This window comes from Lagenorhynchus albirostris, chromosome 6 (genome assembly GCF_949774975.1).
Source record: "Lagenorhynchus albirostris chromosome 6, mLagAlb1.1, whole genome shotgun sequence".
NCBI lineage: Eukaryota > Metazoa > Chordata > Mammalia > Artiodactyla > Delphinidae > Lagenorhynchus > Lagenorhynchus albirostris.
The window spans coordinates 57,761,494-57,775,773 of record NC_083100.1 but is presented as its reverse complement, the minus strand read 5'-3'; the positions used below and the strand labels follow the sequence as shown (position 1 = coordinate 57,775,773).

Genomic DNA, 14,280 nt, shown 5'->3' with positions numbered 1-14,280 from the left:
GTCATATAATTCATGACTTTGTGTGTGGCTTCTTTCACTTAAGCATAACATTTTGAGGTTCATCCACATTGTACTTTCACTGCTTTTTATGGCTGAAAAATATTCCATTGGATGTATATGCCACAATTTATCTATTGATGGACATTGGACGGTTTCCAGCAACTTTCTTTTTGCCCATAATAATATATTACAGACATTTTTCCAGGTTAATACATGCAGAAGGACCTTATTCTCTTTCTTTTTTGCACAAGTATTTTTTTTAAAAAATCCCTGATAACACATCATTTCACCTATCTTCATATTTTGGTATGCATTTCTAAAACTAAGAACACTTTCTTATCTAACCATGATGCCATCATCACTCAATTATTAATGATTAAAAATACTGATTTTTATGCTTAGTGACATAAATTAGAGAAAGACAAATACTGTAGGATATCACCTATATCTGGAATCTAAAAAACAAAACTAGTAAATATAACAAAAAAGAAACAGATATTGAGAAAAACAGAGCTTACCAGTGGGGAGAGAGAAGAGGGGAGGGGCGAGAGAGGGGTACGGGATTGAGAGGTAAAAACTACTATATATAAAATAAATAAGCTACAAGGATATATTGTACAGCACAAGGAATATAGTCAATATTTTATATAAGTGTAAATGAAGTATAACCTTTAACAATTGTGAATCACGATGTGTACACCAAAACTTATATAAGTGTATATTATACATCAACTATACCTCAATTTAAAACATATACTGACTTTACTGGTTCTGTTTGTAATTTGAGGTATTAACTAAAGTTATGTTCAACTGTAGAGTTTATGTTCAACTGTAGAGTTTAACTTAGTGACTTCTTGAAGTTGACTTCCATTTAAAAATTTTGGGACTTCCCTGGTGGTCCAGTGGTTAAGAATCCGCCTTCCAATGCAGGGGACGCAAGTTCAATCCCTGTTCAGGTAACTAAAATCCCACATGCCACGGGGCAACTAAGCTCTAGAGACTGCGCGCCACAACTAGAGAGCCTGTGTGCTGCAACTACTGAGCCTGCATGCTCTGGAGCCCACATGCCACGACTAGAAAAGTCCGTGTGCTGCAAGGAAAGATCCCGCGTACCGCAACGAATATCCCACATGCCACAACTAAGACTCGACACAGCCAAATAAATAAATAAATAATGTCTTAAAAAAAAAAAAAAAAAAAGTAAAAGTTTCACACTTGCTTCAAAACTAAAGTGTTAGGTAACTTTTACCTAGGTGATAAATCTTGCCTTTATTCCTCTAATCAAGAAATTTCTACCCAAATTAGGAAATATAAAAATGTAACACAATTTACAATAATGATATTTTAATCAGTTTGGATGGTAGAAAAAGCAAGAGATCAATGAAGTAAATTTTACATTTATTTTGAATGCTGAATTTTCCAAGGTTTTCTGAAATAATAAAGCACTGCTGCTATTCATAATGGTGACCAGTGCTGCAGTATAATTAAAGAAATAGCAATGTCTAATTAAAAGCTGTTAACACTGCTATGCCTTGGGTCAAAACAGAAACTGGCCCAACCTAAATAAAGTCCAATACCATGAAAATAATACCATATACTTATATACCGCTTTATAGTTTTCAAACATTTTTACTTCTTAAAAAGGCACAATAAGCCAAATTACTAAAATACTGATACATTTATCCTATTAAAATCAATATATTTAAAAATATCTGCAAACATTCTAATTCCACTGATGTATGTAACAACCCACAGCAGTAGGACCAGCAAGTATTATTATCTCTATTCTATGGATAAGATAACTGAGGCTAACAAAAATATCTTTAACATCACGTAACTGTAAAATAGCCGAGTCATTCAGAAGAATGATTTTGTTAGTTAAGAACAGAAAAGAAAAAAATAGGTCCTCCTAAATCACTTTGTTAATGTAATATGAACATTTAAAAATTTAAATGATGATAGTTAATATTCTAACAGAGAAATCTGGTAAATAATAGACATATTTATAGTATATAAATAAATTGGTATCTATAATCTGTTTCACTTTAAGAAGAAAAATTCAAGTTTTTTTTCTTAAACATTATGAAAACAGTTCTTGAATAAGAATTCATTTGTCAGATAATATATTATTTCTTAACATATCCTAGTATACAAGTACATATCTGAAGTTTCTGTGATATGGTAAATCATGTTTAATTTTGTTCTAAATGGTTAAAAGTAAATTTTGTGAAATAATTATATTTGTCCTAAAGCTAACATGTCAATATTCAAAGCACAGCAGTTTTTTTTTAAATTTATTTTTGGCTGCATTAGGTCTTTGTTGCTGCACGTGGGCTTACTTTAGTTGCCTTGAGCGGGGGCTACTCTTTGTTGCGGTGCACGGGCTTCTCATTGCAGTGGCTTCTCTTGTTGCAGAGCACGGCTCTAGGCACTCAGGCTTCAGTAGTTGTGGCTCTTGGGCTCTAGAGCGCAGGCTTGGGTAGTTGTGGCGCACGGGCTTAGCTGCTCCGCGGTATGTGGGATCTTCCCAGACCAGGGCTTGAACCCATGTCCCCTGCATTGGCAGGCGGATTCTTAACCACTGAGCCACCACGGAAGCCCCCAACATAGAGTTTAAAAGATGTCAGCCTCACGTATGAAAAAATTTTGTTATAAAATTTACATTAGATTAAATGCTACACCTGGTGCTAAAAAGCTTCTTCCTAAGCATTTAACAAGACACTTATATTGGTGACATCTTTAAAGATATAAGAAGAGAGCAGGTCTCATCATCAATTCTGATTACACAGAAGATTCATTTTTAACTAGGAATGGATAGCTCAGAAGGTTGACCAATAACAACTACAGTTCATTAACATCAATTTTCTAGTTGATGCTCATCAGTTGGTATTTTAGAAGATTTTACTTGAGAATATTCACAACATTAACAACAACAATAAAAAAGGAAGAAAAAACAGAAGGAAGGAAACAGACTTAGTGCTGCCCAATACCATCATTGCAAATCTTACCAAAGACTGAACAGGAAGGAGCCTTAAACCTTTATACCCCATAAGGTTCCTAAGAAATGTATCTGAGGCACACTGGCAGGGCAGTTATGAAATGATTTTTATTGCCACTGGCCACATTGTACCTGTTCTGTGGATAATTAGAGTCCTTCAGTTTCCAAAGCTGTCAATCTGGCACCTTTCACGAGCACTACATTCACTTTAAATAAAACAAACAAAACAAAATTTATAATTCAAAGAACAAAAGAACTAAAAACAGAAACTACAAATTGCAGCAACTTTATAGTTGTGATATAAACCAACAAATAAGGAAAGTAAAATACCAGTAATATCTTACATTTTGAGATTCTTTGTTTGAACGCTATATCACAACTTTATAAAGTTTAAGCCAGACAGTTTAGGTACTTTTGTACTATACAAGTAAACACTTATATTTAAAAATTTCTTCACTGTATCAGTGTTGAAAATTTTATATTACTTCATCTCAGTATTCAAATAGGTTTATAAATCTGCGCTTTACTATAGATTCCATACACACCCAATATTGTGTCCTAAAATGCCTGGATGGCTAACTAGGAAAAAATAGGGAAAATGTGTGTTCATAATTATTAAAAATAAATAAATAAATAAAACAATTTACATATATGCACCATACCTGCAGTTGACCATTTAATGAACTCAAGTCTTCTGCTTTCTTTTCTAAAGATTGAACCCAGACTTTTCTTTTTTGTCTGCATCTTGAAGCTGCTGCTCTATTTCTTTCCAGAAACTTCCTTCTTTTTTCATCAGGATCTTCATTAGCTGCTCTTCTTCGACGACCAGTTGTATTTTGGGTCTGTGGAGTTGTGTGAGCTGGAGAAGCCTATAATAGACACAAATGAAAGTTTTTTATATTTGTACCTAGTGATTAAATTAACACAGGCAGTAAAGGGTGGCAAAGGTGAGAGCCACTAATTTTATTTTCTAAGTCTCACTGTATACATCAATATTGTAGAGCAATGTGAAAATCACCCTGTGGTTTAACAAATTCCTTGAAATAAATGAGCATTGCTAAAACACGATTCTCACTAATTAACTATCACAGTGAATGTATTCTTTAAAGTTTGTATAGTATTTTCATTTTTATAGAAATAATACAAAGAAATTTAAAATGCAATACAAATGATCATGTACAGATCTTGTAGTTTTCCATCTTGTATTTTTCCAAGTGTACTTTTAAGCAAACATTGTGGTATTATTCAATCCTTTGATAATTATTAAGGTACTAAAATAAAAATAACTTCCTATTTAAATTCATTATGAGAAACCATGTTTTCTATGATATTTTTGAAATAAAAAATAGCATTAAATCTCTAAATTTTCTTTAAAAATTGGTTTCTCTAAAATTAAGGAGTTGAAAGTACATACATATTTTAGTGTATTCAGCTCTTCTTCAGTTTTTGAAATTTGGGATCAGTCTTTTTCTAAGGGTCAGGTTCATATAATTATTAATGCTCATTTTCCTGGTGGGTAGAATCCCAGAGTCTAGATTTTCATTTTAATTGGTCCCCCTGCCCTGCCAGATCAGCCAGAGACAGGAATCTTCAGTCACTAGTGATACAGTCCAGTGTGTAGGACTACAGAATAACATCTTCAAGCTTCTCACAAATCCCAAAATTGTGCCACACAACACTTGAATACAGGAGACAGTATATGAACCCTTAGAAATAGTGCAAAAGAAACAGCACTTTGTGGCCACAGACACATGATCCAAAGAAGCAGCCTGAAAAACCTCTACTTAATGGTATTTTAAAACGATGTGAACAAAAACTTCTATCTTCTCTTAATCTATACAATAAACAAAAATCTTAAAAACTTAAGATAAGTTCTGCAGGGAAATAACCTGAATTAGTTCTCACTCTACAAACTCCAAAAATCAAAGTTATCATTCCTTTTCCAAGTAACTAGCATTAAATATTGTGAGGGTTATTTCATTTATACTGTATTTTAATTGTAATTAAGATCAAGAATTAAATCAGATGCTTTTACCTATATAATTGCAATTTAATCTTTTAGAAAAATCTTTCTATGGCTGGCTTCAAGAATGGTAACTTTGAAATATATTCTTTTATCCTCTTAACTTACTAATAGGTTTTAAAATTTTACTGAATAGGGGAGAACAGTTTTTGTTTTTAATTGACAACTTGGTTACTACAGCAAAGGCTAATCACAGGTATTGTAAGCAGAAACTATTACAGAGTTATATTTGTATATCATTACCCCTAACAAGGATTTGAGGCTACTTAGAAGCATATATTTCTCCTTCTCTCCCTCCTTCCAGTGATTCATTCATTCCACTTCATTGAAAAAAATACAGGAGCTATGCTAGTGATACAGCAGTGAACAAACAGATAAAAGTCCTGCCCTCATGGAGCTTCATTCCAATACAATAAAATATAAGGCTATAGATGAAAACTAGATCCAGGGAAACTACAGTTAGTATAAGAAAACAAATTATATTCATTTATTTTCTTTTAAATAAACATTTAAAGATGTAAAAGCCATACTAAGCTTACAGGCCGTACAAAGAAATAGCCATAAGCTGCATTCGGCTCACGAGCTAGTTTGCTAACCCCTGAATTATGACATGAGAACATACTCACTTTTCCCCTCTCTTGGCCCCTAAGTAAAGTTGCTTAGTGGATGACAACCACAACTACATTCCACTTTATCTTAAGTTTCACAAAGATAAAATACAGTAATCTAAATACCTATGCTTAGTAGGCAGTCTAAAACTTGCTGTGTAACTGTGTTTCTTTAATTGGAAAGTTTTACTTTTAAATGTGAATATTCTTTAAGTAGAGAAGATAAAAGGTATAAATAGAGCTCTGAAACATTTAACAGAAATATAGTAATGCTTACTGTAGAAATATACTGCAGACATATAGAAATATCAATCATCTAATGGGTGGTAACAAATTAAAGATAAGTGAAAAGGGCCTCTGGTATAAATAGCTGCCATTAAGCCTATCTGCTCCTTTGGTGTATTTCACAAATGTTAATTCAAGAATCGTTTGACTTATATTAGTAATATAATACCTATATACATTTCTTGTTGAATACAATCAACAGAAAAAAGTTTTCTTTAAAAAGTATTGATGGACATTATGCCATGTCAAACCAACATACAGACACTCACAGAAACATTTACAGGGTGCCATGAGCAGTAACAATTGCTTGATTATTTTTACTTATTTATTTTTTGTATCAATACTTTTACATTGAACTACCTTTTCCTAAGGCTTTTTATACACTTTTGGAATAAAATTTTACCAGAAAATTTTTTTCAAAACATATAGTCATTTAAGTTACACTGTGTTTGTTTGTTTGTTTTTAAGGATAACTGAACACTGAATGATAAAAACAACACACATACCGGAGTTTCTGTAGTGGATGTGGCTGGCTGTTGTAATGACTGTGGTCGAGATTCCTCTGATTGAGTCCTAACCAGTCCGCTACCATGACCTTTGACAGTATCGCCATTGGTAACTGGAGGATGTTGCTGGGTCAAAGCAGCTTTTAATCTCTGAAATGCAAACACCAATTTAAAAAAAACGTTTCCTGCTTTCCACCCAAATCCAACTCCCAGCATACTCTTTGGTTAACCAAAAGAAATTATTTGTTAAGGAATACATAAATACATTCGGCTTTAATATTAGTTTTGATTTATCATATTCCACTGCATTCCTAAATATCAGTAAGACGAACAGGACCTTTGGAAAGTTTGCCTGAGTCTTTTTTGTCTAGTACTACTAGAGGGTTCTATACTTTGCTATTCCTAATTAATCAATTTTGAGAAAAGAGTGAAAACTAAAAACACTGTTGACTGAAAATAACTAGATTTGTTCAACTAAAATAAGCAAAACAAGTTAATTATGCATGTTTCACCTATTTTCTCCTACCCCATTCCTATATCCCATATCCCAGTCTTTTCAGGCTCTGCCTAGATTCTTAGACCTAAATATCTTCTTTTTCAGATTTGAGTCCATTTGATCTCTGCTTGCAGGTTTGATGTCACTGCTTACTTGGACAATGACCTGATGTTGCATTTTTTAGGCCATTGTACTGACTGTCAGACTGAACCTCCTCCTAGAACCCACAGCTGGGTTTGCCTCCCTTAGGTCTTCCCTGTCACCAGTAAGCAGACCTAGCTCCAAGTCTATCCCTTCTACTATGTTCCATTTTGCCAGTGAACTGCACCCAACTCACTGTCAGAGTATGGCAGATCTAGCGTTATAATGAAGCTCTAGACATTTATGGCTACTTCTTTAAAACAAAACAAAAAAAACACCATTTGAGTAAGGCTTATTATTCTATCAGCAAAAATATATGAGTATCCTATCTCCCCAACCAAACAGTAAGCTCTTTAAGAGTAGAGATTGCCTTTTATTTCTTTGCATCCCTTTTAGCAACTGGTACATTGATTTGCTACATAGATGGACAACAAATATATTTGCTAATGGACAGAAATTGGTTTTTTTGAAAATGGCACATGGGATCTTTGGGGTGGTTTTATTGTTACGCTCTATAAATATGAAATAATTAGCACAAAATAGTCATATTATAGTATCTTAGCAATGAAAGGGATCTCAGGGATCTGAGAGACCTGGGACTATTATTGATGATATTGTTCTTAATAACTCAGAAGTAGCCCTTGAGCTCAAAATATAGTTTTATAACAAAATCTGGTGAAGAGATATGTCATTACATTTTCCTAAGATCCACACTCAGGTGCACATGTGGCAGGGAGGGAGGTTACAAATACTGATATAAGAACTATGCTGCAGTCTACCCAGTGCTTCCCACACTTCCTAGAAGTCAATTAACTGCCTTGGTATCACATGCTAAAAACAGATTCTTGGCAACCTTTCCTCTCTTCTTTCCCTGGAAATAGCATAAAGGGGTAGATAATAGAGAAGAGCTTTAGAAAAAGTCTCCCAAATGATTCTACTACAATTGTTTTCATTTATTCCAACTAAGAACAATTTAGAAAATTTGTAATTTCTTTATTTTCACCTATACATATCTTCTTACCATCTATAATTGATCCAGATCCCTTAAAAACTGAAGCACAGGACTTCCCTGGTGGCACAGTGATTAAGAATCCACCTGCCAATACAGGGGACACGGGTTCAATCCCTGGTCCGGGAAGATCCCACACGCTGCAGAGCAACTAAGCCTGTGCACCACAACTACTGAGCCTGTGCTCTAGAACCCGCAAGCCACAACTACTGAGCTCACAAGCCACAACTATCGAAGCCCACGTGCCCTAGAGCCCTTACACTGCAACTACTGAGCCCACGTGCTGCAACCACTGAAGCCCGCATGTCTAGAGCCTGTGCTCCGCAACAAGCGAAGCCCCGCTTGCTGCAAACAGAGAAAGTGACGCGTGGCAATTAAGACCCAACACAGCCAAAAAATAATAATTAAAAAAAAAAGCATATATGAAAAGATCAAAATTTCCAATGAAGCAGTAATTCTAACTAGACAAGTGTTAATGGACATTTTCTACTGCTAATCATTGTAGATTCTGGGTATGATTTTAAAAACAACGTCAGTAGTATAAAAAATATTTTGTTGAGGTATAAGTTACATACAGTAAAATGAACTCTTTTTAGTGTACAGTTCTGTGAGTTTCAACAAGCACATACAGTCGTGCAACCACCCTCTACAATCAGGATACAGAACAGTTCTATTACCCCCCCCCAACTTTCCTCATGCTTCTTTCCTGTCACTCTCCTCCCACCCACAGCCCCTGGAAACCACTAGTCTGTTTTTTGATCCCCAAAGTTTTGCCTTTTCCAGAATATCATATAAATGGAATCATACAGTGTATATAGCCTTTTGAATCTGGCTTTTTTCCTTTAGCATAATGCACTTGAGATCCATCCCTGTTGTTGCATTATCAGTAGTTTTTCAATGAGTTTCTAATAAACTATTCCAATTTTACAGATTAGGACACGAGATCATTTGCCCAAGGTCACACAGCCGTTAAGCTAGTTAAAATCCTACATTTGAACATGGATCTCCTTAATTTCAAAGTGCACAGTTTTTCCATGGCATCATGTTACATATGTTATCCTACAAAAAAAAAAAAAAAGGAAAAATCAAGAAAGAAAAAGGAAGAAATTAAGGAAGATTAAAAATTAAGGAAGATAAGGAAATTAAGGCTGGATGGCTTGATTATTCAGAAGACAACCACAAGGGAATTCCCTGGCAGTCCAGTGGCTAGGACTCCATGCTTTCACTGCCATGGGCCCAGGTTCAATCCCTGGTCCGGGAACTAAGATCTCGCAAGCCACGCGGCATGAAAGACAATCACAAAGGATTAGGAATGCCAAGTCTGATACTGCAACTGCTGAAGTCCTGTCACTCCAGGATCAGGTATGTTTTTTCCATCTTTTCTGACTGAATACTTCTTTATGAATTGTAAATAGCACCACAATAGGTTAGTATATGTAATGTATACTGTGTACATATTAGCATACATAATGTATACAGCTGAGAAGACACTTTATTGTTTAGAATTTAACTCTGCCTCAAACAATCTGTGTGACTCTGAACAAATCATTTCAATCTCTGAGTCTGTGTTTCCTTGTCTGTAAAATTGGGAACAATGGTAATTTCCTTGCAGGGATGAGGTAAAGATTAAATATAATATGCAAAATTACCTGATTCATAAAAGGATTTCTTAAGTATCAACTTCCTTACTTTTTTCTTTTTTAAACAATTATTTATTTTTGGCTGAACTGGGTCTTTGTTGCGGCACACAGGATCTTTTGTTGTTGTGTGTAGGCTTCTCTCTAGTTGTGGCATGCGGGTTTTCTCTTCTCTAGTTGTGGCACACAGGCTCCAGGGTGCGTAGGCTCTGTAGTGATGTGTGGGTTCCAGAGTGCGTGGGCTCTGTAGTTTGCGGCACGCGGGCTCTAATGGAGGCACATGAGCTCAGTAGTTGTGGCGTGAGGGCTTAGTTGCCCTGAGGCATGATGTGGGATCTTAGTTCCCTGACCAGGGATCAAACCCGTGTCCCCTGCATTGTAAGACGGATTCTTTACCACTGGACCACCAGGGAAGTCCCTTCCTTACTTTTTTCAAAAACAGCTATTGAGGCCTCTGTTTTTTTAGCACAGGTGTCAGGGTGAGGACACCAAAGAATCAGGAAAGTTCCTATACTTTTGTATTTTCAAAATATACTTAGAGGGAAAAAAAGTACTTAGGGGTTCATCTTAAGGACTGGTTTAGCTTCAGACATATTTTATTATGGAAAATATATTCTCAAGACCATGTGACACACTGCATCTTTCAGAATTCAGGTCAGATTCCTTCCTGGTTGCTTTTTTTCTTCCTTCTTTTTTAAACAAGCAGAAATGACCACATTAGCAGCTAAGATCCAGGAAATTGGGACACTCATAACTGATGGGCTAATGTGGAAGTGGATGGATTAAAAATTAGGTAGGTGACCAAAGCAGTAGTTGGCTGTAATCAGGTAGGAATACTTAGGCTAAATGGTCAAAGAACTTAAAGTAAAAAGACAGGAGTCTGAAGGTATGGGTCACATAAACAGGAGGAGGATCTGAGTGTGCATACTTAAATCTTTTAAAAGCCAATCTATATGGGGCTTCCCTGGTGGTGCAGTGGTTGAGAGTCTGCCTGCCGATGCAGGGGACATGGGTTCGTGCCCCGGTCCGGGAAGATCCCACATGCCGCGGAGCGGCTGGGCCCGTGAGCCATGGCCGCTGAGCCTGCGCATCCGGAGCCTTCGCGTCCGGAGCCTGTGCTCCACAACGGGAGAGGCCACAACAGTGAGAGGCCCACGTACCGGAAAAAAACAAAACAAAACAAAACAAAACCCACCAATCTATAGCGTTAGGTGGGCTTCCATTTCTGGATATAAAATGTACATAAATATACATATTGGTTGAGATGTGAAGCTTGGTAAATTATGTGTTGGTAAAACATTTTTAAGTCCTTAGGTAGAAAACAAAGAAGAGCATTTAAAGTTTTATAGTGAAGAGCTTAACTCTTAGAATTAATGAAATACAGTAACTGCACATAGGGGAGTCTGAAGTACATAAACATCACTCTCTTGAATAATCTTTAGTAGGGCAAGTTACTACCTTATAGAGCACTTAAAAGCAGCATTCATTATCCTCTCTTGACTGCCCTAGGGTATACAGTACTCATCCAGGGAGGAAGCTCTAATGTTTACTCCATGCTGTTACATTGATTACGATGGGTCTAACTTGGAAAAGTGTGCCACTGGGTACAAAATGTAAGAAAAAGATTTTCAAGGGTTAATTAACACTGCTCTGAACTGCAGATTTTTTTTTTAAACAGCAACAAAAACACACATACACTAAAAGAAATTACAGTGGGTTAGGTGAAGGAAGTTGTCATTATTCATATACATTTTACAATAAGGATATCTACAATCCACCCACATATATGTTAGAGATTTTTTTTTTTTTTTTTTGCGAGTTAGAGATATTTTAAAGAAGGGCAACTATTTGGTCCTCCCCCAAATTAATGAAAACATATAAATATAATATTTATTTTACAGTAGAAATTTGGAGCTAATCAGTTAGTCCAATTACCATCTTACAGATAAAGAAACTAAGGCCCAAAGAGTGAAGTTACTTCCCAGAAGCACAGAGGGAGTTATAAAAGAAACAGAGCTAGGACCAGAAATTCTGTCTGTTGACTCTTACTTCACTGAACAAACATATTTTAAATAAAAGTTTTTCCAAACTAGAGCTTTTGTCTAATATTAAGTATTCTAAGTATATTTTAATAATCATTAAGAAGAGTATCAGACATTGGTCAGTCCATTACTAAGATCAAAATTTCTATCAATAGAGAAATCTAGTTAAGTAAATAAAGATTGAATACTCAGAGAAAGTAAGATTTAACAAGTCTATATTCTCTAACATGTACAATAAAAGCTAGGCATAATTTTAATTTTAAACTAAAGGTATACAGTGCAAGAAAACTAAAATCTTTATTACTACATTTCTAAGCAGACTTAGTGCTTTAATGTTTAGAGTTAAAATTTTAGTGTTGTAAAATTCAACTACTATGTTGAAAACTTTTTTCTTAGAGATTGTGTCAATTAAAGAGTAAATAGTCTGTTGTGCTGACCAATCTGACACTCATCTTAAGAGGTAATCTGCTAAAAATAATTTGTTATTCAAATTCTATGTTATATGTTGTACCCCTGAAAACAAATTTTATCACATCTGTCAGAACTTGGTAGGAAGAAACTACTCTATCATAGTTCAAAGAAAAAACACAATGTTCTCTAGAAGCAATGTATGAAAAAGTCAGATCCATATTTCATATGTGCCACAAAAGCTCATCAGAGTAATAACCCTCCTTCTCTGGGGTGTTATCCTACCATCTGCTGCTCTATTACTTATCTTTATTTTGCAACTAATTAACAGCATAATCTTCTAAATTCAGCAAGTTAATTATCATTATTGTAGTCTTTGCAGCATCATCAGTCCTCGTGAAATCTTGTCTCCCCACCCCCAGAGAACATATGAAAATGAAGTACGTTGGGAGAGAGTCTGTTTCTTTGGAGTGGGCTCGTTAGGTGTTTGCTGATTAGCTTGGCGTGCAGAGGCAGGTCAGAAGAATTCTGCTGAACATGAGGTTCCATGCAGGGCCCAACTAAGTTAATGTAGGTTTCTGAACATTTGCCAAGATGCCCTCTGTCAGCTCTCAGTAGAAACCCCCTGCAGAAACCCTACTGGCTACCCACTGTGTGCAAAGATCTCTCTCAGTTTGTCACGCAAGTCTTAAAGGAATGATTCTGGGGAATACTACTCAAATACTTTACTAAATCTTCTTAAACAAAACTCCTGGATGGTTAACATTTTCTTATTTAGAAGTTACTTTTTTTTTTTTTTTTTTGCAGTACGCGGGCTTCTCACTGTGTGGCCTCTCCCGCTGCAGAGCGCAGGCTCCGGACGCACAGGCTCAGCGGCCATGGCTCACGGGCCCAGCCGTTCCACGGCATGTGGGATCTTCCCGGACTGGGGCACGAACTCGTATCCCCTGCACCGGCAGGCAGACTCTGAACTACTGTGCCACCAGGGAAGCCCCAGAAGTTACTTTTTGATTACAAATATTACATAGGAAATTTGTTTTATTAGAAGAGTAACACAGATAGCAAATATCTGTGGTTTAATGTGCTTAATGACCAACAAAACCCCTAAACCTAAATCTGGTGAGATCCAGTGAAATTTTGTGAAAATAGTAGATAATAGGAATTTACCTAGAGTATTAAAAAATACTAGGTAATCTTGTATTTGTGGACCACCATATATATATATTTTTAAAAACTACGTGCTTACTTTTCCAAAGACTTAACGTTTTTAAAAAACAAAACATAACAAACACAACTTGTCCTGAAGAAATTTCTTTAGCAAAAAAGAAGGATCTTATTTAAATATTTATAGTAGACACAAACACAATGCATATAAATCTTCCTGTGAGCACTGGGCATCTGAAAATCAGGGCACCACAAAAGCATCCTTGGCTATCTTAGGATACAAATAAGTTTCTCTTCAGCTGTAGTGCGCTACTCATTCTTATGTGTTCCAATGCTGCCATTTCTCAAACATTATTTTTTAACCACATTTTAGCACAATCACCATTGCTGCACTATTTAGCATGTCGTTAACAGACTGTGACCACAAAAGTCAAACAAATCCTTAACAGAAATGCAGAATCAAGCAGGGAGGATATTTAAAATATTTTCAAAGAGTTGAAAACAACAAAGCAAAATCCACTTGAAGCAGTGAAAGAAGAAATTATAAGTTTTGCTGGGGTGCTACAGACTGGTAAACAGTCAGAAAAATTATTTAATGTGTAATGTGAATCTAGGGGATGTGAGCTGGGAACCATTCATTTGGAGAGCATGGAACTGGAATTCTATCACTGATAGAGAAAGAATTAAGTCCCATGATCGTTTATCTGATCATTAAGAAACCTCTGTGCAATGGGATATGAACCTAGTCTCAACTTTCTCCAGTTAGAATTATACAATTATTTATTTAGTAAATCTTTTTTTTAGCCCTTTGATGTTTAATTAAGTAATCAATGACACTGACATTTTAATCTAAATTTAGAAACAATCTGTAACTATTTTGTATTTTATGTTACAAATGTATCTAAAATAACTTGCCACATAGAGTAAGAGACTGCCCTTGGATTTTAGTTTTAAATATTTGAG

General features: G+C 35.6%; 1 protein-coding gene across 10 annotated transcripts in view; it reads right to left on the bottom strand.

Moving 5' to 3' along the window:
- ATF2 (activating transcription factor 2) overlaps positions 1 to 14,280 on the bottom strand; it is an 87,381-nt gene that overhangs the window by 13,520 nt on the left and 59,581 nt on the right. For 8 of the 10 annotated variants that reach the window (XM_060152602.1, XM_060152600.1, XM_060152604.1 and 5 more), the window contains 2 exons: positions 6,421 to 6,570; positions 3,661 to 3,867 (listed from right to left, as the gene is read on the bottom strand). In XM_060152602.1, coding sequence (XP_060008585.1) covers positions 3,661 to 3,867; positions 6,421 to 6,570 — 357 coding nt within the window. Of the gene's footprint in view, positions 1 to 3,130; positions 3,205 to 3,660; positions 3,868 to 6,420; positions 6,571 to 14,280 lie in introns of all 10 variants that reach the window. The other 2 variants (XR_009541152.1, XR_009541153.1) reach the window with 1 other exon arrangement.